Source organism: Kluyveromyces marxianus, chromosome 8 (assembly GCF_001417885.1).
Source record: "Kluyveromyces marxianus DMKU3-1042 DNA, complete genome, chromosome 8".
NCBI lineage: Eukaryota > Fungi > Ascomycota > Saccharomycetes > Saccharomycetales > Saccharomycetaceae > Kluyveromyces > Kluyveromyces marxianus.
The window spans coordinates 97,788-118,530 of NC_036032.1; the positions used below are offsets into that span (position 1 = coordinate 97,788).

At 36.2% G+C, this 20,743-nt stretch overlaps 9 protein-coding genes and 1 non-coding gene across 10 annotated transcripts; 3 read left to right on the forward strand and 7 right to left on the reverse strand.

The window, feature by feature from the left end:
• Positions 1 to 3: 3 nt before the first annotated feature.
• NPR2 (nitrogen permease regulating protein NPR2) lies at positions 4 to 1,977 on the reverse strand (the record flags this gene model as incomplete). Its single annotated transcript, XM_022821761.1, has 1 exon — positions 4 to 1,977. One exon carries the CDS (start codon positions 1,975 to 1,977, stop codon positions 4 to 6), a length of 1,974 nt encoding a protein of 657 aa, XP_022678090.1.
• A 1,847-nt stretch (positions 1,978 to 3,824) lies between these two features.
• On the reverse strand, positions 3,825 to 6,545 carry DNL4 (DNA ligase (ATP) DNL4; the record flags this gene model as incomplete). The annotated part of the gene is made up of 1 exon (XM_022821763.1): positions 3,825 to 6,545. The coding sequence occupies one exon, from the start codon at positions 6,543 to 6,545 to the stop codon at positions 3,825 to 3,827; it is 2,721 nt and encodes a 906-aa protein (XP_022678091.1).
• Positions 6,546 to 6,707: 162 nt separating this feature from the next.
• Positions 6,708 to 7,640, reverse strand: TSR3 (ribosome biogenesis protein TSR3; the record flags this gene model as incomplete). The annotated part of the gene is made up of 1 exon (XM_022821764.1): positions 6,708 to 7,640. One exon carries the CDS (start codon positions 7,638 to 7,640, stop codon positions 6,708 to 6,710), a length of 933 nt encoding a protein of 310 aa, XP_022678092.1.
• A 290-nt stretch (positions 7,641 to 7,930) lies between these two features.
• Positions 7,931 to 11,140, forward strand: KLMA_80035 (uncharacterized protein; the record flags this gene model as incomplete). The annotated part of the gene is made up of 1 exon (XM_022821765.1): positions 7,931 to 11,140. The coding sequence occupies one exon, from the start codon at positions 7,931 to 7,933 to the stop codon at positions 11,138 to 11,140; it is 3,210 nt and encodes a 1,069-aa protein (XP_022678093.1).
• A 103-nt stretch (positions 11,141 to 11,243) lies between these two features.
• SGT2 (Sgt2p) lies at positions 11,244 to 12,242 on the reverse strand (the record flags this gene model as incomplete). Its single annotated transcript, XM_022821766.1, has 1 exon — positions 11,244 to 12,242. The coding sequence occupies one exon, from the start codon at positions 12,240 to 12,242 to the stop codon at positions 11,244 to 11,246; it is 999 nt and encodes a 332-aa protein (XP_022678094.1).
• A 401-nt stretch (positions 12,243 to 12,643) lies between these two features.
• On the reverse strand, positions 12,644 to 12,733 carry KLMA_R803. Its single transcript is given in 2 exon segments — positions 12,644 to 12,681; positions 12,699 to 12,733. It is a non-coding gene; the product is annotated as a tRNA-Gly (tRNA).
• A 452-nt stretch (positions 12,734 to 13,185) lies between these two features.
• Positions 13,186 to 14,910, reverse strand: ALG6 (dolichyl-P-Glc:Man(9)GlcNAc(2)-PP-dolichol alpha-1,3-glucosyltransferase; the record flags this gene model as incomplete). The annotated part of the gene is made up of 1 exon (XM_022821767.1): positions 13,186 to 14,910. One exon carries the CDS (start codon positions 14,908 to 14,910, stop codon positions 13,186 to 13,188), a length of 1,725 nt encoding a protein of 574 aa, XP_022678095.1.
• Positions 14,911 to 15,316: 406 nt separating this feature from the next.
• On the reverse strand, positions 15,317 to 16,384 carry Pir (pirin family protein; the record flags this gene model as incomplete). Its single annotated transcript, XM_022821768.1, has 1 exon — positions 15,317 to 16,384. One exon carries the CDS (start codon positions 16,382 to 16,384, stop codon positions 15,317 to 15,319), a length of 1,068 nt encoding a protein of 355 aa, XP_022678096.1.
• An 816-nt stretch (positions 16,385 to 17,200) lies between these two features.
• YPT7 (Rab family GTPase YPT7) lies at positions 17,201 to 17,824 on the forward strand (the record flags this gene model as incomplete). Its single annotated transcript, XM_022821769.1, has 1 exon — positions 17,201 to 17,824. The coding sequence occupies one exon, from the start codon at positions 17,201 to 17,203 to the stop codon at positions 17,822 to 17,824; it is 624 nt and encodes a 207-aa protein (XP_022678097.1).
• A 1,086-nt stretch (positions 17,825 to 18,910) lies between these two features.
• Positions 18,911 to 19,978, forward strand: PHO80 (Pho80p; the record flags this gene model as incomplete). Its single annotated transcript, XM_022821770.1, has 1 exon — positions 18,911 to 19,978. One exon carries the CDS (start codon positions 18,911 to 18,913, stop codon positions 19,976 to 19,978), a length of 1,068 nt encoding a protein of 355 aa, XP_022678098.1.
• Positions 19,979 to 20,743: the final 765 nt, after the last annotated feature.

The window sequence follows — 20,743 nt, forward strand, 5'->3', positions numbered from 1 at the left end:
TGCCTAACTATTTACTATATTATAATGGCCAAGTTCCTTTAACATTACTTCTACCTCTTTCCTACTTCTTTTCAGTTTGGTGCAAATTTTATCAAATGTTTCAGCGTTTTTCAAGCAATCCATAAGTATAAGCTCCTCTTCTTTTCTCTTCTTCCATATGCCATTTTGATTGGGATTATGAATTTCTGCAATATTGCTTGTTTCAGTTGGTGCACTGACATCAAATGACACTTTTTGTTGCGACCCAGAACTAGATTTCCTAGAGTTAGTTTCGCCATCCTTTTGGGGGCTATCGTCATAATAGCGTGTGATCTTACTCGTTCCACCACTAGAGCTGTCTTGCTTCAAAGAGAGTTTCTTGTAAAGGCTTTTTAGAAGCTTATCGGCGGCATCTGAATTATCCTCGACATAAGAATCGTCTTTGTTATCAACAACTTTAATATCTGCTGCGGAAAAGATATTTTCTGAATCTCCTACTGCTTTATGCTTTGTTTTGGGTTCGTTAGCGACCAGCGATTTAAGAATATCCCATGTACTAATATTTTTGACTATCGGGTACGAATTAACACGATATATTAGTCTTCTTGTAACACCAAACATAATTAGCCTTCGTACGTCAATTCTATTATCCCTAATTATATCAAAGTTTTGTTTGTACCATTCTTTTATAGTTTTACCCTGGCATAGAGACCTATAAAGATCAAATATGCAACTCTTGGTTGGCAGCACCCTTCTGTTAATTTTTTCGTTAGTTCCAAGACTTCCGCTTTCCAATGTGTGAGCTTTAAGGTATGAAGGTGTGGACGATGTTGACAAGTAATTCCTGTGTAATTCCATGTTTGACCCCACAGAACCGGTTGTTGATGTGTCTATTGAATCACGTCTTTTTGAATGAACTGTACTTGATGATGCATGCTTTTTTCCTGAAGAAAAAACTTCATGTGGTCTTCTATCAAATGGTAGTTGATATTCTCCTAGACTATCTATTTGGACATAAAACTGACATGCGTTTGCGATAGCAGGGTTGGTTAGGAAAGTGTGGATTTCACTTGTGGGAGCGTATATGTTGCTGAATTGGAATATATCTGAAAGTATAACACACTTATAATACATGAGATGTTTGATACACTCTTGAACTAAACCCACATCACTTTCAGCACATGAAGCAATTTGATCTATACTGTTAATACCGTCAATGTAAGGAACTATCTTAATCATAGTAGGATCCCAATTGACATCTATGATATCTGTAAGATTTACAATAGCGATCGGAACATCTTCAACTGATATTTTAGCCGTAGGAGGTATCCTTACTGGGAAGAGTTTGATATCTATAGAGTTTCCGTCATCTATTGGAATCAAACACTCTGAATAATTGTTTAAATCAAGGAATAACTTCATCAAGAGATCTTCAATACAAAGATTCTTTGTGTCACTGGCTAAATCCATCATAATTTTTTGGTATTTTTCTCCATCGTCCCCAGGTGGCTTGATATCACTATGTTCACCTAACGTCATTGACCCTTTTTCCGCATTCTGTTCAACAGTGCTAGCATCTTGCGATTTCAATTGAAAGTAAACTGGGTCTCTTTCGGCCTTAGAAAGTATTTGAGATTGTTCTTCCAACACCTTAAACATCTTACCAAGTCGTGCAATAGCAGGTTCATATGGTGAAGTAGCACAGTCATAAGGGAAAACGAAAACAAAGTTGAAATTGAAGGAATTTCTAGCGTAATATCTGGCATTGACGTTCACAGGATAGCATACTAATCTATAATTAGCATATTTGAATGTTAAGAGCTTGTTGCAAAGCTGTGGTTTCGGAATAATGTAGTTTTTTATTGTATCAAAATCGATTCCTCCATGTTCCAAATTGTTAGGCGGAAACTGAAACCGTACCTTAGACCCCTCTGTCGGATGAAAAAGTGTATAGAACACTGTGTGTATAGGTACAAACCCATCAAAGGTATTAGACATATCTTAAACGCTGCACTGGGGATGTTCTTCTCTTTGGAAGTTATAATTTGTTCTTCTCATCTGAGCCCTTTTGAAATAAGAATCATAATATTTCCAAGACACATTTTTTGATATCTGCCATACCAAACAAAGCAGGTTGGTATATTGATGCAACGTGAAAACAAAACAAAAAAAATGAACGAGACATAAACTGATGGTATGATTTCAAGAGAACTATTATTGTGAATATTGAGCTGTTGAATAGTTTTTTTTGTTCTATGAATTGAAAATAATCAAATTTGAATCTTTTTTTGGTCATTAAAATAAGTGACAGTTTCATTTCATATGAGATGAGATTGCAACACTAAACTCATAACGGCCAAAAAGGCCACAAAAATAGCGGCAAAATATGTCAGCAGGACGGTTGCAATATACAGATAGCTTAGAAATCTAATCCTGTAGTATAATCTTTCAAACTTAATGAAAAGGTCTTCTGACACTTTTTCATCTAATTCATTGCCATTTCTGATAGCGTCAGTGAAAACAGCTCTTACGAACATTGTTTCGGTTTATTAGATTGGTCGTTTCAAATACAAAATATTTTATATCTACAGTCTGGCTGGTTAACTCGTAACAGGTATTATGAGCTGTCATGACACACTTTACGTATATATATAAATATATCGTCAATTATCTTCTTTTTTCTTTTCTTGTTTAGGTCTTCGTTGGAAACTCTGTTTCAACTGGATTTTGCCAAACAAGAAGAACAATACAAAATAAAACTATTGTGAAACCTTGGTATATTATATTCAAAGACTTCCAATTTTCTTTCAAAGATTGTATCTCGCACAGAAGGTTTTTCTGTTTTTCAACTGTGTATTCCAAATTATAATTTGCGACCATTAGTGTTTTCTTTGTGTTTCACAGCAGTTTTGTTGGCGTTTGTGACGTGTTTGCAGAATAGGAATGGTAAATATCATATTTTATCATGACAGGTTTTTATAGAGATATTTAATGTTTTTTTGAAGTTTTGGGCGTTTCTTGCAAATTTTGTTTATATCTTGAAGTGCTTGTCTCAAAAGGTTTCTAAATCTACATAAGGCTATCTCGTATAGTTTTTATTAAAAGATAGAAGGCAGTGATGCCCATCTGAAACCAAAGTGCAATCAATCCAAATCTTAAGGATTTTTTTATGAGAGAAATCAAGTGATTGAGTTCTTCTCCGCTGACAAATATTAAAATATAGTCTTCTTCTTTTGTTAAGAGTGAATCCATCTTGGCAACACTTTCTTCTTTAGCCTTTGTTGGGCACTTATACGCTAGAAAGAAATCAAAATACAATGAGGATATTTTCAAAACACGGTGGTTAATGTATAACTTTGTGAAGTCTGGTAGTCTATTTTTTCCCCTTCTTGGAAGGATGTTATCACTTTTCTCTTAGAACTGTCAAACGTCAGTTTTAATCAAAGTACTCTGTAACCGAGATTAAAGTAGAGAAAAAGATAGAAGATATTCAAAACGATAAAAAGAACCAACTTCCACTGTAATATTTTAAGATTTTGAAGTTCTTTCTTTGTAAGCCTCAATTCAACTATGCTTGGATCTAAATAAGATATTCTTTCTTCAGGCATTTATCTGAATATTGTGTCACTCATCTGAGTTTAATCGTACTAAAAGTAAAGCATTTAATATCTATCTGAAAAGTAGTCAATACCGATCTAGTAAATATTTATTTTTCAGATCTTTTCCTTCTCTTCATATCTATACCTGTAGTTTTCGATCTTCGTCTGAGTTTCACTTATACGGGATTGTTAAGAAACTGTGCACGAATTTGAAATGTCAAGAAGTGCAACGCTACATTAATTAATTTACAAACATTGATAGTTTTCAGCATCAACCAGGTGATGTCCTTTTATGGAATCAAAAATCCACGAAACATCTACTATTCTTGGGATTCGGGGTGTGCTGTCTACTGATTCATTAACTGCTCTAGCTGCAATTTTTTTACGAATTGAGAGAAGTTCCTTTTTCGATATCAACTCGTTGACTACTACTATTATATCTGCATTTTCCATATTTTCTATTGTTCCTCCATGGCATTTTATGGTAAATTCAACTTTTCTCAGATAAGCTCTTGAAACACTTGGTGAATCTATCATTGCTATTTTCAATCTATCAAAGCGGAAGATCGGCATACTGGATATATTCATATTATTATTGTAATATGAAGATTCTGGGTATGCTATCTTTGAATAGCCCGTATACTTTTCAGTTATATTATTTGGTTGTGGCATTACACGCTCATGTTCCTTTCTCGTAGCAGCAAATATGTCTTCATCAGTTAATGGCAATTTAGCGCCCGCTTCAATTGACTTAAAAATCCATAGCGGATTCACAATTACGAGGCCCTTGTCAACTAATACCTTGCACTCATAAGTCAGCCTATCGCTAATTATATAGAGGTTCTCTTCAGGTGTAATACTATCAACGTTGTTGTAAATGACTTCTCCACCGTTTTCTAATACCAAGGAACATAAATCTTCCTGGCTAATTCGTTTCCTTCTCGACTGATAGAAAAAGTCAGAAATTATTCTGAATTTACATCTCTGAAAAATGTATGAAATCGGATCATCTAGTCTTCGAGGTTCAGATATGTTAACTATGTTAATTCTTGCCCTTTTTGATGATTTTCTTTTCTCCTTTGATACTTCATGCTGTGTTCGTTTGTGATAAAAATTTCTTGCTTCTTTCATTTCCTCAAAGTCTGCTAATGATGTTGCATCTTTCCAACTTTTGTCATATCTAATTTGTTTGCAATACCCAAAATGCAACGTACATCCTGTTCTATATCTTTTTTTCTCAGAGTCTTTGTTATCTATTGCTCTAGCCTTAACTTCTAAAACAACTGAATCCTCTGGATAAATCCATTCATAAGGCAACTTAGTTCCAAACTCAAAAATTCTCTTATCCGGAGGTTCTTCTGAGAATATATGCCACTTTCCCCTAGTGTTTCTTTCTATGTCTTTGAATTCCTCCTGGGAAAATCCATTTGCTATTGTACAGAAAGAGAGAAATTTAGGCCTTTCAGTTGGATTTTCAGTATTATTCACAGAGAGGCCACATAAAAACGAGTCCTTCTTTCCTTGATCTCTTCCGATCACTAATAAATCCATATTCTCTCCAAATTGTTCTAAATATTCAGGTTTAATCTTGATCCAATCCGAATTTCGGCTTGCAATATTATATTTTGATTGTAAGTTTTTGAGCACAATTCCTTCAGACCCTACTGAGATTGCATGTTCAAGTGAATTTTTTATATCCATGGCATCATCTGACTTATGATATTGTATTATTTCGACTTTTTTTTCTACCGGGGTAAGAATCTTGCTCAAATAATCCTTTCTTCTCCAAAGCTCCAAACTTGTTAAAGACTTTCCGTTGAGGTATACTAGGTCGAATGCAATAAACAAAGGCCTATGTGATTCTGTCAGCGATACGCCAGTTATTTCAGCTTGGACATGATTCATTGCGCTATTTTTTACGAGACCGAATGGAAGCACCATATCTTTTTCAATATCGAACGTAATCATTTCACCATCCAATATACAATCCTTAACATTGGGATGCAACTTAATAGATGATGAAACCGGGCCTTTACTGATATTTTCACCGTAAAGATATGAAAAGTCTACACCTCTTCGACTTAGGTATTTTATTTGTTCTCCGTAGTTCATATAATGTATTTGAAGCCTCTCTCCATCCATCTTCTCTTCGATTATAAAATTCTTTCCCAAGCTAGAAGCCACATGTTCATAAGACGCATGAGTCCTTTTGGCCAGTTGTGGTTCAAATGCGTGGGAAATATTTATGGAAAGATCAACCTTTCTTAACCTTTCATTTGGATCATATAATCTTTGACTTAAAACATACAAGTCTGAAACAACACTCAAATAATCTTGGGCATCTGGATGCCATGCATTCAAAAACTTAACCTCTAACCCAGAAATTACTCTGGTCTTAAGAAGAATATCAAAGAAGAATTTCAATTCTTCAAATGTCATATGTTTCAAGCAATAGTTGAATGCTCGTGAGTCAAGTAGTGCCATGTGACCCATTCTCTTGCCATTGCCTGCTTGTGCAATCTCATCTAAATGACCATTTAACTGGTCAATAGTAATCCTAGTTGGACCTTCATAATCCTTTTGACGCTTTCTGATCTCTTCTACACAGAAATCGGATAATTTAACCCCTCTTGGTGCCCGTTGTTTCCAACGAAGGAGCCTTTTCTCTGTGTCCGAGTTCTTCGGTAATCTGAGATAATGACACAATGCTTTGATTAAAGTGTTTTCTTTTATATTATAAACCCTCTTGTCTCTGTAAGGTATGATTAATCTCAAAGCTGGGTATATATCATTACCTACAGTGCTCCTCCATAGCTTAATGAAATTTGCAATAATCTCTAGGAAGCGCACGGTTACAGGCTTTCCTATAAGATGTCTGTTAACCGAAGTATCGTGAATCTTTTGAAATAATTCATCACATAACCATTTAAACTCTGGAGAAGGTGAGAAGTTACGGCACTCACTCATTATCCATTGATCATACTAGCTAGCTCCAACAAAGATTGTTGTGATTCTTTTTGTTCTTTTTCTCATGAACCAAGAAACACTCATTGTTAGAAGTTGACAGATAAAATAATACTTAACGTTTTAACTTTTGTTATATACAGAAGGTTTCCGCAATTTTTTGTTCTATTTCACGCTTAGGCTATTAAGTGGGACATGAAGTGACTCCGCTTCGTCAGTATCTTCTTCAGATTCTACTTCTTCAGAAGACTCTTCCTCGGCTTCTTCATCGCTCGGTATTACGTTTCCTAACGAGTCGTATTTCACTTCTTTAGAGACGGCGATTTCATCAGTGGAAAGATCTTCTTCCTCACTATATTCTTCTTCACTATCTTGAGTAGCTCTATTAACATTTCCAATCATCCAAATATCTTCTGTTTTGGCCATTTCTTTACGTTGTCTGGCCTCTTCCTCGATTTGTTGTAGCCACTTCTCTTCTGCAGCTTTCACAGAATCATGATCTGTGCACTGCTGGTAAAGTTCGAGCAATTCCTTGTTCAACTCTAGGAATTCCGGACCCCAAGAAAAGTTAGATAGTAAATCAGCTGCCAAATCTGTCCTACCAACGATGGCAAAACAAGCTGCCAAGGCTTCAACACAATTTAATCTCCAAGGTCTACCATAATTAACCTGGTTCGCTGCTACTAAATACGGCAAAAGTCTCTCATGTTTTCCTCCAATCTTATTGAAAGGAACCTCTTCCAATCTTGCCCAAGAACACTCCACGACTGATGCACCATGCTCCTCGACGATCTCCTTATCGTTAGGACAAACCACAGTCTTACCGTTAGGAGAAACAACAATTCCTTGAAATTTTTGTCCGACTCTCAATGACTTTATCAAACCAAGCCTTTCAAGCTTTTTACCACTACATCTCTTAGGATCACAGTGATCAAAGTCCCACATAGCTAATTTTACGGGAAACTTGCTTGAAGTAGGACCAGCATGTTTCATCTCCATTCTTTTATGGTTCAATCGGGAACTGTGACCATTAGACCCTTTCCCGGGCCGAGTCCTTGTACTACCTTCCCTACTTTCCTTATTTTTACCCTTACCCATAGTTTTCTTGATTACTAGTAGATTTCCCCAGCTAGGTTAGCTCACGCTGCCTCAGACGTGTACGCTTTGCTCTTCTTTCTTCTTTATATTTGATGATAGCATGATATGCGATGAGCTTGAAATTTATTCTTTACTAAAATATTTATGCTACATTCGCTTTAAATAACAAAGGGAAATCTAGAAGAACTGCTACAAATGATAGATATCAGTTAAACCCTGTGTTTTTTTACCAAGATTATTTACTTTTGCGACGTCTTATGGCAGGTGGGCTAATTCTTTAGGTTTTACATATGCCATATCACCTTCCTGTGCTGTTGAATCCTTTGCTTAATGCTGTTTTCAACTGCCCTTCTCCTAAGGTATCATCATTGAAGCAAGTCTTCTCACAGTTAGAGAAAGAAAAGTTCTTCATATTAGTTCCAAATTCCCAGTGCTTACTGGAATTTCAAGATTTGGATTCAGGTCTTGAATTGGCAGAGCTATGTTATCATTATGATTTTGTTGCCTCGCACATTGTCGTAATAGGGAAGGATACAAATACTTCTTCTGCAGGTCAGAAATCATTTTACAATAAAGAATTTAAGACATTAAATGGGAAGAAAATAGTAATACGATATCAAAATAGCAGTGTCGTTACTTCTGATGGTTTTAGCGATAGGAAAAGGGTTGATATTGAGGAAATCAATGTTATTCCAACATTTAACGACTATCTCTCAGGTTCCCGATATACACCAGTAGTTTATATTAATAAACCGCTTTGTGGCGATTTGGTTGCAAAGGAAGACTATCAGGTGTTTTCTAAAGTTTCAGGGAATAAATATGCAGTGCCTCCGGTGGCTCCTCTGTCTTTTGATGTAGCCCAAAAACAGGTACTGCAATTTGAACAGAGGATTCAAAGTTTACCGGATGTAGCAGAACGGCTTGCATTAACCTTTCATCTCACTAAAGCTAAAATAAAAAAGGCCAATGACATTGAAAGCATTAAAAACGAGTGGAAAAGCGCTCAGGATTCAATACATCAAATTGTTAGCTTTGATAAACGATTGAACAAGACTGAAAATTTGGATTCAGTTATTTATGATTATACAGAATTAAAGTTGTTCACTGATATTCAACAACAACTATCTGAAATCACACATCATAATGAATTAGAACATAAATTTGATTTTAGCGCTTTGAAATCCATTTCCTTGAATCAAGTGTCAACTATGTTTTATCAAAAGCAAATGAAATCATTTAGTTTAAAAAATGTCATTAAACTGGAGCAATCTGTACATAGTGCTCTTGAATGCTTCAAAACTATTGATTTAAAAAATAACCACGCAGGAAAGCTTGATGTTTTGAGTTCCACTATGAAAATTTTGGGAACAGAAATTGATGGAAGAGCAATAGACGCGGACACACTTTTGAGTCTTGTTGTTCTTCTAATATGTAGGTCCCAAGTTTCAGGCCTAATGAGAACTCTTGCATACTTAAATAATTTTGCTTTCAATGAGACAGCAATCAAATTTGGTATTCAAGGGTATGTATTATCAACTTTTGAGGCAGCATTATCATATTTTCATGACGATACAGTCAAGAGCCTTTTAGCAAAATGCTTAGAAAACAGATACATCTGGGATCATATCCAAAATGATAAAACTATCAGACATGAACGTCTCAAAAGCAATCTCTATCTTCGAACAGATAATGGAGAATCTTTACTTTCGTTGTGCATACAAGCACATGCTAATGAAACTCTCGAGTATTTGCTGACCAATTTCGAAAACGAGTACCCATTAGAGGACATAATTGAGGATCGAGACTTTACTTCATCAACCCTTTTAATCCAAGCACTTCAAGCTCAAAACTCGGTGGCAGTAGAGATTATTTCTACCATTGTACTAAACTCTTGTACACAATCCGAGATAGAGGAATTCTTGAATTCGCCAAATTTGCATAACAGAACTGCTGCACATTATATTATGCAGGAAGTATCCCTCGTAGAAACAGTAGGTGAATATTTGAATTGGGAACATACTGACATTAATGGACATTCCCCTCTTTTCGCAGTATTTCGAAGCTATGATACTCCCAATTACGAGGAGATGGTTACTAAGATTTTAGACGAAGTAATAAAATGGTATAAATTAAAAGGTAAGCCACTAAACTTTAGGCATCATGAAGATCCAAAAGGAAACACGTTGCTACACGTAATGAAAAGTGGAATACATTTGTTATTAAAACTTCCGGGTATAAACGTGAATAAACCAGACCTGAAAGGACTTACTCCACTCATGACGTATGCTAAATACAACAGGTTGGATAACATTGAGACAATCATGAGGGATTCTAGATTACTATGGGACTCGATTCAACAACCGCTATTTATGACCTGTATTGATTTTACCAAGAGCCCCCAAGTAACAGATAAGATCCTTGAGGTCAAGTATGAAAAAAGTGATGTAATAATACACTCTCTAAGGTTTGAAGATGGTAAGTGGAAGATTTGGATCACATTCAATGGGACTGCAAATAAATACTCACTGGCATTAATTAGACAATATCTTCGGTATTTTAAAATAAAATATCCCTGGAGTTTCCAACCAATCGAAGCATTGACTGAGGAATTGAAGAACTTGGGAATGTTGGGTGTTCCTAGTATTCTGAGATTACAAAGTTATCATACCTTGAGGAAACTTAGTTTAGTTTTCACATATATGAATACCAGAGGAGAATTGTGGTTGGATAAAGAAGAAAAGGAGCTAAAATCTTTGTTGGATGTACCAACGCCTCGTCTCACAGAAACAGAAAGATTTGTTAAGCTTGAACCAGAAGAAATAAATGGAATTCAAGGGTTCCTCAAGTATAATGTCACTGAATTTGTAAAGCTAAAGAGTTGTTTGACATTTTTGAAGAAATTAAGCATTGTACAGTTTGTTAAGAGTAGAGATGTAAAAAACAGTCAAAAAATGTTATTTTCACTCGGAAATCAGTTCACAGATACAGAAATCGCGGATTGCTTTAGCGATTTTCATTTGAATGGTAATTTTGATCTCTCTTATCACGAATTCATTAGAAACCTGGGGTTCTTGGAGGATGCCGTCTCATCATTACTTAACCATATTGAAGCTCTCTTGGCAAAAGTAAACTTATGGTGGAAACATTACGGTGAATTTATGGAACTGAAAAAAGAATGGAACAAAAACTTCCCTAAAGATGTAACGCCTCCATCTACTTCAAGTATGAGCTTCATTGATACTTATATTGAAGGGAAGAGATCCAGATTCAAAAGTAAATTATCAAATCAAATGAAGATGAGTTCTTTAAACTTAAAAAAGTTGGGAGGGGAAATTAAGGGCACTAATGAAAATCTAGCCGTTGAGATTAACCTTTTCATTGAGTATAAGGACCAATTTTATGAGAAACACCTTATCAGGTCGGTAGTGGATCGTAAGATCAGAGAATACAAGCAAATCATACAGCAACTAACCGAGACTACGATAGGTCATCATGTTTGAAGATTTATAAACATACAAGTATGTAATAAATTTTATATAGAGAGAGATACGGAGTTAGACCACAGAATTAGTATACAGAAAATAAAAAGCTCCAGGGTCGTACTTATTTTGGTGGTTCGCCGGAGCCACCAAACATATTCTTTGCCATATCTCTGATGGCAGGGTCGTTCATCATTTGACTGAAATCAGGCATTCCACCACCAGATGAGAATTGGTTAGCCATGTCCTTCAAAGCTGGGTTTTGCATCATACTTTGCATCAGACCTGGGTTTTGCATCATCTTTTCAGCGGCTTGCATAACTTGTGGGTTGTTCAAAAGGGCGCCTAAACCACCGCCTAAACCACCGCCTAACAAGCTGGACAAGTCTGGCATGCCACCTGGTCCAGCGCCTGCACCAGGAGCTTCGGTAGCAGATTTATCGGTAGGTTCGTTGAAAGCACTCTTTTCCAAGTTCATAGAGTTTTCCACCTTCTTCTTAGCAGTTTCGTAGTCCCTCTTCATTACATCGGTAGCCTTGTCGCCTTCAATATCCAAAACCTTCTTGTAAGCTTCCAAGGCTTCTTCTGGTTCGTTCAAAGCGTACTTGGCGAAACCTAATCTAGAATAACCCTTAGAATAAGTTGGATCGACCTTGATAGCTTGCTCAGCGTCCTTGACTGCTTCTTCGTACTTCTTCAAGGAAGAGTAGGCAGCAGCTCTGTTGGAATAGTAAACAGCATTTGATGGTGACACCTCAATAGCAGCAGTATACTTTGCAATAGCCTCGTCGAAATTCTTAGCAGCCATAGCTTTGTTACCTTGAAGTTTTAGTTCTTCAGCCTTAGCCTTAGCTTCAGCATCTTCAACTGGAATATGCACCTTAACTGGTTCACCGGATGCTCCAGCGGAAACGGAAGCAGATTCAAGTAATTCGGCCAATTTCTTACCCTTGAAAGTATTCTTGATCAATGAGTCGGATTCGCTCTTTTCAAATTGGAAGACTTCTGTAATGCAGTCGATGGCAACATTTAGTGAATCACGATTGTCCTCATTAGCTTCAGCAGCAGATGATGACAAAAAGTCAACGATTAAAGCGGCGATATCTTTATTTGATGGAGACATTAGAACTGGTTGGATTGTCGACTATATAATATCTAAATGACTAGAACTAAAGAATAACAAAACCAAGTAATACTTTGTACTTTGTACTTTGTATGTCGTAAATCGTGTTCAGCTAAACAATTAAGTGTTAAAGTTTCTCGCTTTTTCCGTGCTTTAGTATAGAAAGAATAAAAAAAAAAAGACATCTTCAGAATGCTGTGCAGTATTCTCTTAAGGGAAACGTGTACATTTCGAAAGAGAATTAAGAACACATAGTTTTAGACCTACTCTTGAAAGCCCTGCGGCAAGTAGACACCTACCTAAGCATTCTATAATGGCTCTAATGGCTCTAATGGAGTGTTTTAGTCAAGACTTTCAAAAAATTTAGACAATAAAATTGTATAAAAGTGGCAAAAAGAAATCTTCCCCGCCAGGACTCGAACCTGGAATCTTCTGGTTGCAGAAGTAGCTAACATCGTAGCCAGACGCCGTGACCATTGGGCCACGAGGAATAAGATTTCTGACTTTTACCATTCTTCCATCCTCTATACTCCGCAAAATTAATCATATCATTAATAAAACCCTTTTGCGTAATTCGTTCGGAACTGAAATGAATTGACTCAAGGATAGCTAAGAGACCGCACACAATACCTAAGTTTTATTTATTATTATAGATCATTCATTATATGTTCTCCGGTGAAACTCTAGTTCAAGAATTTGCATGCTTTATTCAATAGGTTCTATATTTCTATATTCAATTGTGTATATTACATATTTTTTGAATCATGTCCAAAGTTATACATGATGGAAAATGACATTTAATATGTAAATGTTAAAATAAAGAGGAATATTGAACAAAAAAATATCAACAAAATCGACGTTAAATAATTTTAGAGCCGTCCCAGACATATAATACACATTATATAACAGATCGCGCATTACATTTGATATATAATGATAATATTTATAAATGATGCAACGTCTTATTTCTCATAGAGAATAATTTGTAGTTGTTCCAAATCCAGAAAACCATGAAACTTGCAAACCCTAAACTACAGTTAGCTAATACCCAAAGGTCTGGGTATTTAGCTGGTGGCGTGAAAAAGTGATCTAAAATGTGTATTACACCCATAGCCACGTATGAGGACACAATGATTATTCTCCAGAATATGCTGTTAGGTAACAATATAGAACGTCTGTAGTCTTCATCAATGTTACTGATGGATGGTCCTGGAGTTAAGAACTTTGGAAGGAATCGTGGAGTAACAAAACTGAAATTACCAATTAGCCAATTACTGAATACAAGCAACACTCCATACTGTAATTGTAATCCATCTTTTTTGAGCAATGGCCATAGTGTGAATAATGCGACGTTATTGATCCAGCATACAAGAGAAAGAACATTCCAGTCATTCGAGCAATACAACAAAGTGATTGGAAGCAATGGTAACAAAATCGTCTTTTCGTGCACCTGGAAACTGAACAAGAAGAATGACATAGAGCAGGCTGCTAAAGCGTAAGGAAGTAAATGCTTTTTGGGGTACAAGAAAGTGATAATAAATGATGGCAACAAACCGACAACTGTAGCAATGAGCGAGTACAACTGAAGATCGTTTTGAGTGAAGAGGTTCTTATATTTAATCAAAATGTTTGAAACACACCAGAAGTTTGCAACTTTATCCTCAAAAATACCTCTTGCGAAAGGGAAGATTCTGTGAATAGATTGAACTAAGTTCTTATACCCTCCAAAGACATATATTGGACCAAAACAACCGATGAATGCCAGGATAGTGGATATTGCCACTGCAAAGAGCCGTGGGAAATTAAAACGAGGGGAATATATTGATTTGCTCAACAAGTAAGCAAATATGATTGGAGAATAATACAACGCCATTTGTTTGAAGCATATGGAGAGAACAAAACATATAGCCCCCATAGCATAGAAGCCATCCAAAAAGTTATTCAAGGCATAAACAGTCATACCCAACATGACACAGTTATATTGGAAATGGCCGTGGTCAATCAAAATCAAAGCTGGTTGGAATATGATCGCAGCAGCAGCAATGTACTGCCCGATAGGTGATTGTGATCTGTATCTCCCAACCCATTTCGTAAAGTAGATAACAGCAGGAATATACAGTAACAGCTCACTTATGATAACGGTAAATCTCATATATGACTTCAAGTCCAGAGATTCGTATCCTCTGGATGAGTCTAATTCAAACCATTCCTTGTGGAAGAAAGATCCCAATTTTCCCAACACGTATGAATGGTATGCCGTGAAAGGAGGATAATCAAGTCCCCAATACTGAAGATCATACCAATACCATTCACGGATAGGTAAATATTGTGTGATTTCCATCCAATGCCTCTGGGCTTCGAAATCACCGAACATTGGAGGCGTTTGCAACCCAGAATAACCACCTAGACCAACAGCACATCTTATAATCAAGGCAAATATAACAATAACATATTTCGCACACCATTGATTACCGACAGGTCTAAAGGGAGTTAAGAAATCATATAAAGGCGAAGCAAAGAACGCCTCTAAAGATTCCTTCTCAATTCCCTTTTTATGATTAGATGAATTGACCTCCGACGACAAAGAGGAGAGCCCATCGTTATTTGTAGATGTGTTCCCAGCCTTTTTTGAGGAATTCTTTGCCGGACTTCTCTTCTTCACAGCCATCGTAATATGCACTTGACTAATGAAGCTGTCTTGAAGTAAAGGATGATCAGATATATGCCAAGAACCAAGTGGCTAACCACAAAACTAAGCTGTTATTGAAGAGCTAATTTTTGTTAAACCAATCGAGTATGAGATCTGTACCAACTTATGTGAGCCGTTCTGTTTTGATGAAACTGAATAAATCACCAAGTCATGTGATCAGAGTTGGAAATAAAAGCATTCATAGCACATAATCCTTCATAAAGTGAAAGTATTACAAATAATATAAATATAATTATAAATATAGATGTGAATATAAATAACTAAACATCCAAATACCTAGAAAGCCATTTCAAAAGCTGTCGTCTAGAAGTTCGGATTTTTGGGCTACCTGGTTCTAAAATTTTTCCTACCCTTATTGTCTACATTAGGGCAGATATTGCTGGACTTCATCTTCAGTGACACCATTTTTGATCACAGGTGACCATGTTCTAGCATTCTCAAATCCGTTTATCGCGTTTTGGTAATTGTCAATAACGTCTACAATTTTCTCTCTGCTTGCATCTACAAATGGACCGTATTGAACAATTTTTTGGTTGAAATACTTACCGCCAATGATTGCAAATTCAGCATTGTCAGACGTAGTAACACCTTTAATACCATCACCATCGTTCTTAAAGAAAATAGCAGAGAATTCTGGATAGTTCTTCCCAGATATATCTATAGATCCCTTCAAAACATATAGGAATGAACTAAAGTCATCTTTGAAAGGTTGCGAGAACTCAGTGCCCTTCTTGTTTGCAATAAAATGGAAAAATTCAACGGGGGTATAAGCAAGTTCAGCAACCGATTTCACACCATAAGATTCACCACTAATCACCTTTACCGTTAGATTATCACTTGGAGTTGCAATTGGAATCTCCTCCCGACGTAAATCTCTGTAACGTGGGGCCACATTTTTCATATCATTTGGCAAGTCAACCCAGAGTTGCAAACCATTCGTAGATTCTCCGTTGTTCATCTTCACTGGAATCTCCGAATGCACTATAGCCTTACCAGCTGTCATAAATTGTAAATCGCCAGGGCGTAAAACACCCTTGGAACCAGTGAAATCCTCATGCGCCATCATACCACGCAACACATATGTGATTGTTTCTTGTCCATGATGAGGGTGCTCTGGGAATCCAGCTGGTGGAGCAACATCGAAGTGATCCAACATCAAAAATGGTGGAAAGTTCCTCATCTGCATGGTACCTATAGAACGCTTCACCAGCGCCCCTGCACCTTCGCTTTGTTCCATTGCAACAAAATGCTTCAACACACTACGTACCTTATTCACAGTGTTCATAGTTGACTCGTTGGACATAACAGCACTACCACTAGTATTCGGTTCTAATTGATCAATAATTCTCTTCTTGGAAGATATGTGTACCACTCCAACAGATATAATCAGTATCAGTAGAGTAATTAATCTGAAATCCAAGCGAAGCACCATTATTCCAGGTTAAAACTTCAACTTGTCTTATCTCACCAACATTTCGGTTGATAAACTAAAATCCTGCAAGCAGACCTACATATTTATACGCATTTTTACATATTTATATATGTAAGCATTATATCATACATATGTAAGTGCAACTCATCTACTAATAAAATTATTGCTTTTGAACCGATTGGAACCGCTTGGAACCGATTGTTCAGTTAACCTATAACCCGATCACAATCTGTCCCTATTACGTACCCAGATTAATTAATTCTAGTTCTAGTTCTAGCTCTAGCCCCCAATTATTCATCAAACCTTAACCGGATCCTTCCTGAAGAAGTGCCTTACTGCCGCTTTAGTCAGTTCTGACACATTCAGGGTTCCTTTCTTCTTCTTTTTTTTTTTTTTTTTTTTTTTTTTTTTTTTTTTTTAAGATAACCCGGACATATCACGTGACGACGAATTCAGATGAAACAGAAGTATTTTTTTTTTCCTTTCCCGGTTGTTGGTTATGTGAGTATCACCGAAAACATTAAACGTAATAAGACCTCGCAAAGTACTTACCAAACAAAGGATTTACCTCAGAACAATTCGATCCATTTGTAAGCGATAAAGGACTCTAGAAGGGATCTGTAATCAAGAACAGGCTCGCATTGAATTTGTTGACAAAAGCAATATCAGACGTGGTGGGACAGGAAGTGGAAAAGAATTGATTATAGCATACAATCACCCCTTTGCACTATACTTTATTAATTCATCCCCCAATAGCAGAAGATACATTTTGGTCGGTACTCACTATTAGTAAAGATTTAGATTTAAGAAAAAAACATGTCTAGAAAGAAGAATATTCTCAAGGTGATCATTCTAGGTGATTCTGGTGTCGGGAAAACCTCTTTGATGCACCGTTATGTGAATGATAAGTACTCCCAACAATACAAAGCGACGATAGGTGCCGATTTTCTTACCAAGGAAGTGATTGTGAACGATGATAAGGTTGCAACGATGCAAGTATGGGACACTGCTGGACAGGAGAGATTCCAATCGCTCGGAGTAGCCTTTTATAGGGGTGCTGATTGTTGTGTATTGGTATACGATGTCACGAACGCAAAGTCTTTTGACAACATCAAGTCCTGGAGGGACGAGTTTTTGGTCCATGCCAATGTTTCCTCGCCAGAAACTTTCCCCTTTGTGATTTTAGCCAACAAGGTGGACGTAGAAGAGTCCAAAAAAGTGGTTTCATCGAGATCTGCTCAAGAGTTGGCAAAGTCGTTGGGCAACGTGCCCTTGTTCTTCACTAGTGCAAAGGACGCTATCAACGTCCAAGATGCATTTGAGGAAATTGCTCGCAGCGCATTACAGCAAAGTCAATCAGATGCAGATGCATACGAAGACGATTTGAATGAAGCAATCAACATCCAATTGGATGGAGAACCAAGCTCATGTAGCTGCTGAACGCTTCGACAAAAATACTAGTACAAAATGTAACCTACATTTAAATCGTTATAATAATAATAATAATAATCATAATAACCAACCAACAGCAATAATAATATAGTAGTTTTAATATAGTATGTGTAGTATATATTATATATTTAAAATGTGTGTATAGAGTTTGTTCTACCGTTTACGTTTAGTCCAGTTTTCAAACTATCCAAGACAGCATAGCTGAGCTCTTTAGACGCTCCCTTAATGTCGCTCCATGGGGTTCCTTTTTCTCCCGACCGTAACAATGCCTAAGATGCTGCTTTCGCCTCGAGGCTTTCCAAGGTCTCTGCAAGGTTATAGCAACACGTGGCTGAGGGAATTCATTCGCCGCCATATGCAGCGACAAAAATACTGCAGGAAGGAAAGAAAAAACAAAAATAGGTTTCGCCAGCTGCTATGCAGCAGACTCACAAATTAAATCGTACGAATACACCAGGTACGCGTGCACTATCACTTCGAAAGCCGCTCTATCAATATATATGTACGTATTTCAGTTTTATACATATATATATATATATATATATATATATGTATATATTAGATCATTTTATCTGATACTGACTTAAAACCGCGTAATTGTTCCTCCTGCAGTCGGTAGAACTATTCGGTATATTGTGGGCTGGTGCACAAGGAAATAAACTTAGTTGTGGACAAACAAACAGACAGACAGACCAGCAGCATTGCGAGTTTTTCTTCGGTTTTTCTTCTTTACCGTTGTTGCATTGCTCTTCTACTAAACCGTTATATAGTGTTTAACGATTCTTCAATTAAAGAAAGAAAGAAAGAAACAAAGAAAGAAAGAGAGAATCCACATCCATTGTATTTTGATAGTACTATTGCCCAGGAAATAAGAAAAAGCTCTAGCGTGGTCTAGAGTAGGAAGTCAAGGATCATTAGATATCTACTTTTTTTGCTGGTCAGAAGAATAGGGTTCTGTACATTATAGAGTGCTCATTAGTCATACATTTTTACTCTTTATTGAGTGCTTCTGTTAACTGAAATTAACGATTATTGATAGATTTATTTGTTAATTCTGATGCTGTATTCTGCACCATGGAGTCTACAGATAAATCTAATCCGCAGGAGGATCTAGGAGCATTGCAGGTCATACCGCTACCTGAAGAGTATCTGCGATGCTCGAGAACACATCTTGTGATTTTGATATCGAGGATGCTTTCGTTTTTGATTCAGATCAACGACTCAAATAACAGCGGGAAGGAAACCATGGAATTGACCAGATTTCACTCAAAGGCTGCTCCATCGATAACAGTGTATCAGTACCTGATACGACTCACTAAATATTCTTCTTTGGAACACAGCGTTCTACTTTCAGCGGTATACTACATCGATTTGCTATCGGCCGTATATCCCCAGTTTACTTTGAACTCGCTCACAGTACATCGATTTTTACTTACTGCTACAACGATTGCTAGCAAAGGGTTATGTGATGCATTCTGTACAAACACACATTATTCGAAAGTGGGAGGTGTTCAGTGCAGTGAACTCAACATATTGGAAAACGAATTCTTGGAACGAGTCAAATACAGGATAATACCGAGAGATGAAAACATAGAGAATTGTAAACTAGAATACAAGTTAGGACTTAATGCTTTTATTCCTCCTAAAGAGAACTCAAGGAGAGGTTCCAATGATGGCTTTAACGTTTTACAGAATTATTACAAGAAGATTGTCCAGTTAGTTGGCGATCCTACAAACTCACCAGATAAAACTTCTAATTGCTTCTTCAAACTGGCAATCCCAACGCCTAGCAAAGAGAATAGAAACAGCATACATGCAGGTATTTCGATGGCCCCAGTTACTCCATCACGAAGTAGACTGCGTAACGATTCATCAATACCCCCAAATATGGGGGAGCGTTATGTTAAAGACAAAACACCCACTATATCAACCCCAAACACTGTGGCTTTCAATAAAAATACTACTAATGTTAGTTACTCAGGGGAAGAGGAGCATGGTTCAGATAATGAAAATAATAACAACATCCCCATAAGTCTTCCCCAGAAGAGAAACATTAAGGATGATGAACCTATACAACAGCATGGAGTAAATTCTAATTTTATCCCTTCTACCAAGAAAATTTCAAGTCGGTTTGATAGCTAGTACCTCAAATATATGTCGTCTTGTAGCATCCAACTTCTGATATATTATATGTTAAGGGTATCATTTTATTCACAAAACAATTTTAATTTTGGTCATCACCTTAGAATTATCCGCTTTAGACTCTAACAGGTGATTCGAGGCAATCCATGTTTTTCAACTTATGAACTATTAATAGTCTTGACGGAAATCAGACACTAAACAAAATAAATTTAATCTTCGTTTACCTGATATCGATAGTAAATGTACTGTATAGGTGCGGAAATATTAAAGCATTGAAATAATAATAAATACAATAAAAAAATTAAATATGAAAATGAAATATAATGTTAGTATTAAATGGAAAATGCTAAATCGCTAAAAAACACAGGAAACTTTAACGAATAAACTTTAAAATCACATCCAATATTTTTATGTAACCGCTGCAAGACAATAGACGATAGCCTTCAAATAATATAAACGTGAACCGATTGTAAATTTTCTAGTTCATATCAAGGCTGTATAGATAATTTTAAACGCCTATATATGTTACTGAAATACTATGAATTATATATATTTTAATCAAAGCCAAAGTAATTAGTAGCTTAGGATAATAATAATTTTATTTTCGGAAACATACTTTTATATAAATATTTTATTTTAGAAAAAGAAAACTATAAGAGAAAATAAAAATATTTAATAATAAAATAAAAAAATTAAAATAAATAATATTATCATTTTTAAATTTTACAAAATATTAAAATAGTTTTTTAAAATAATTTTGTTAAT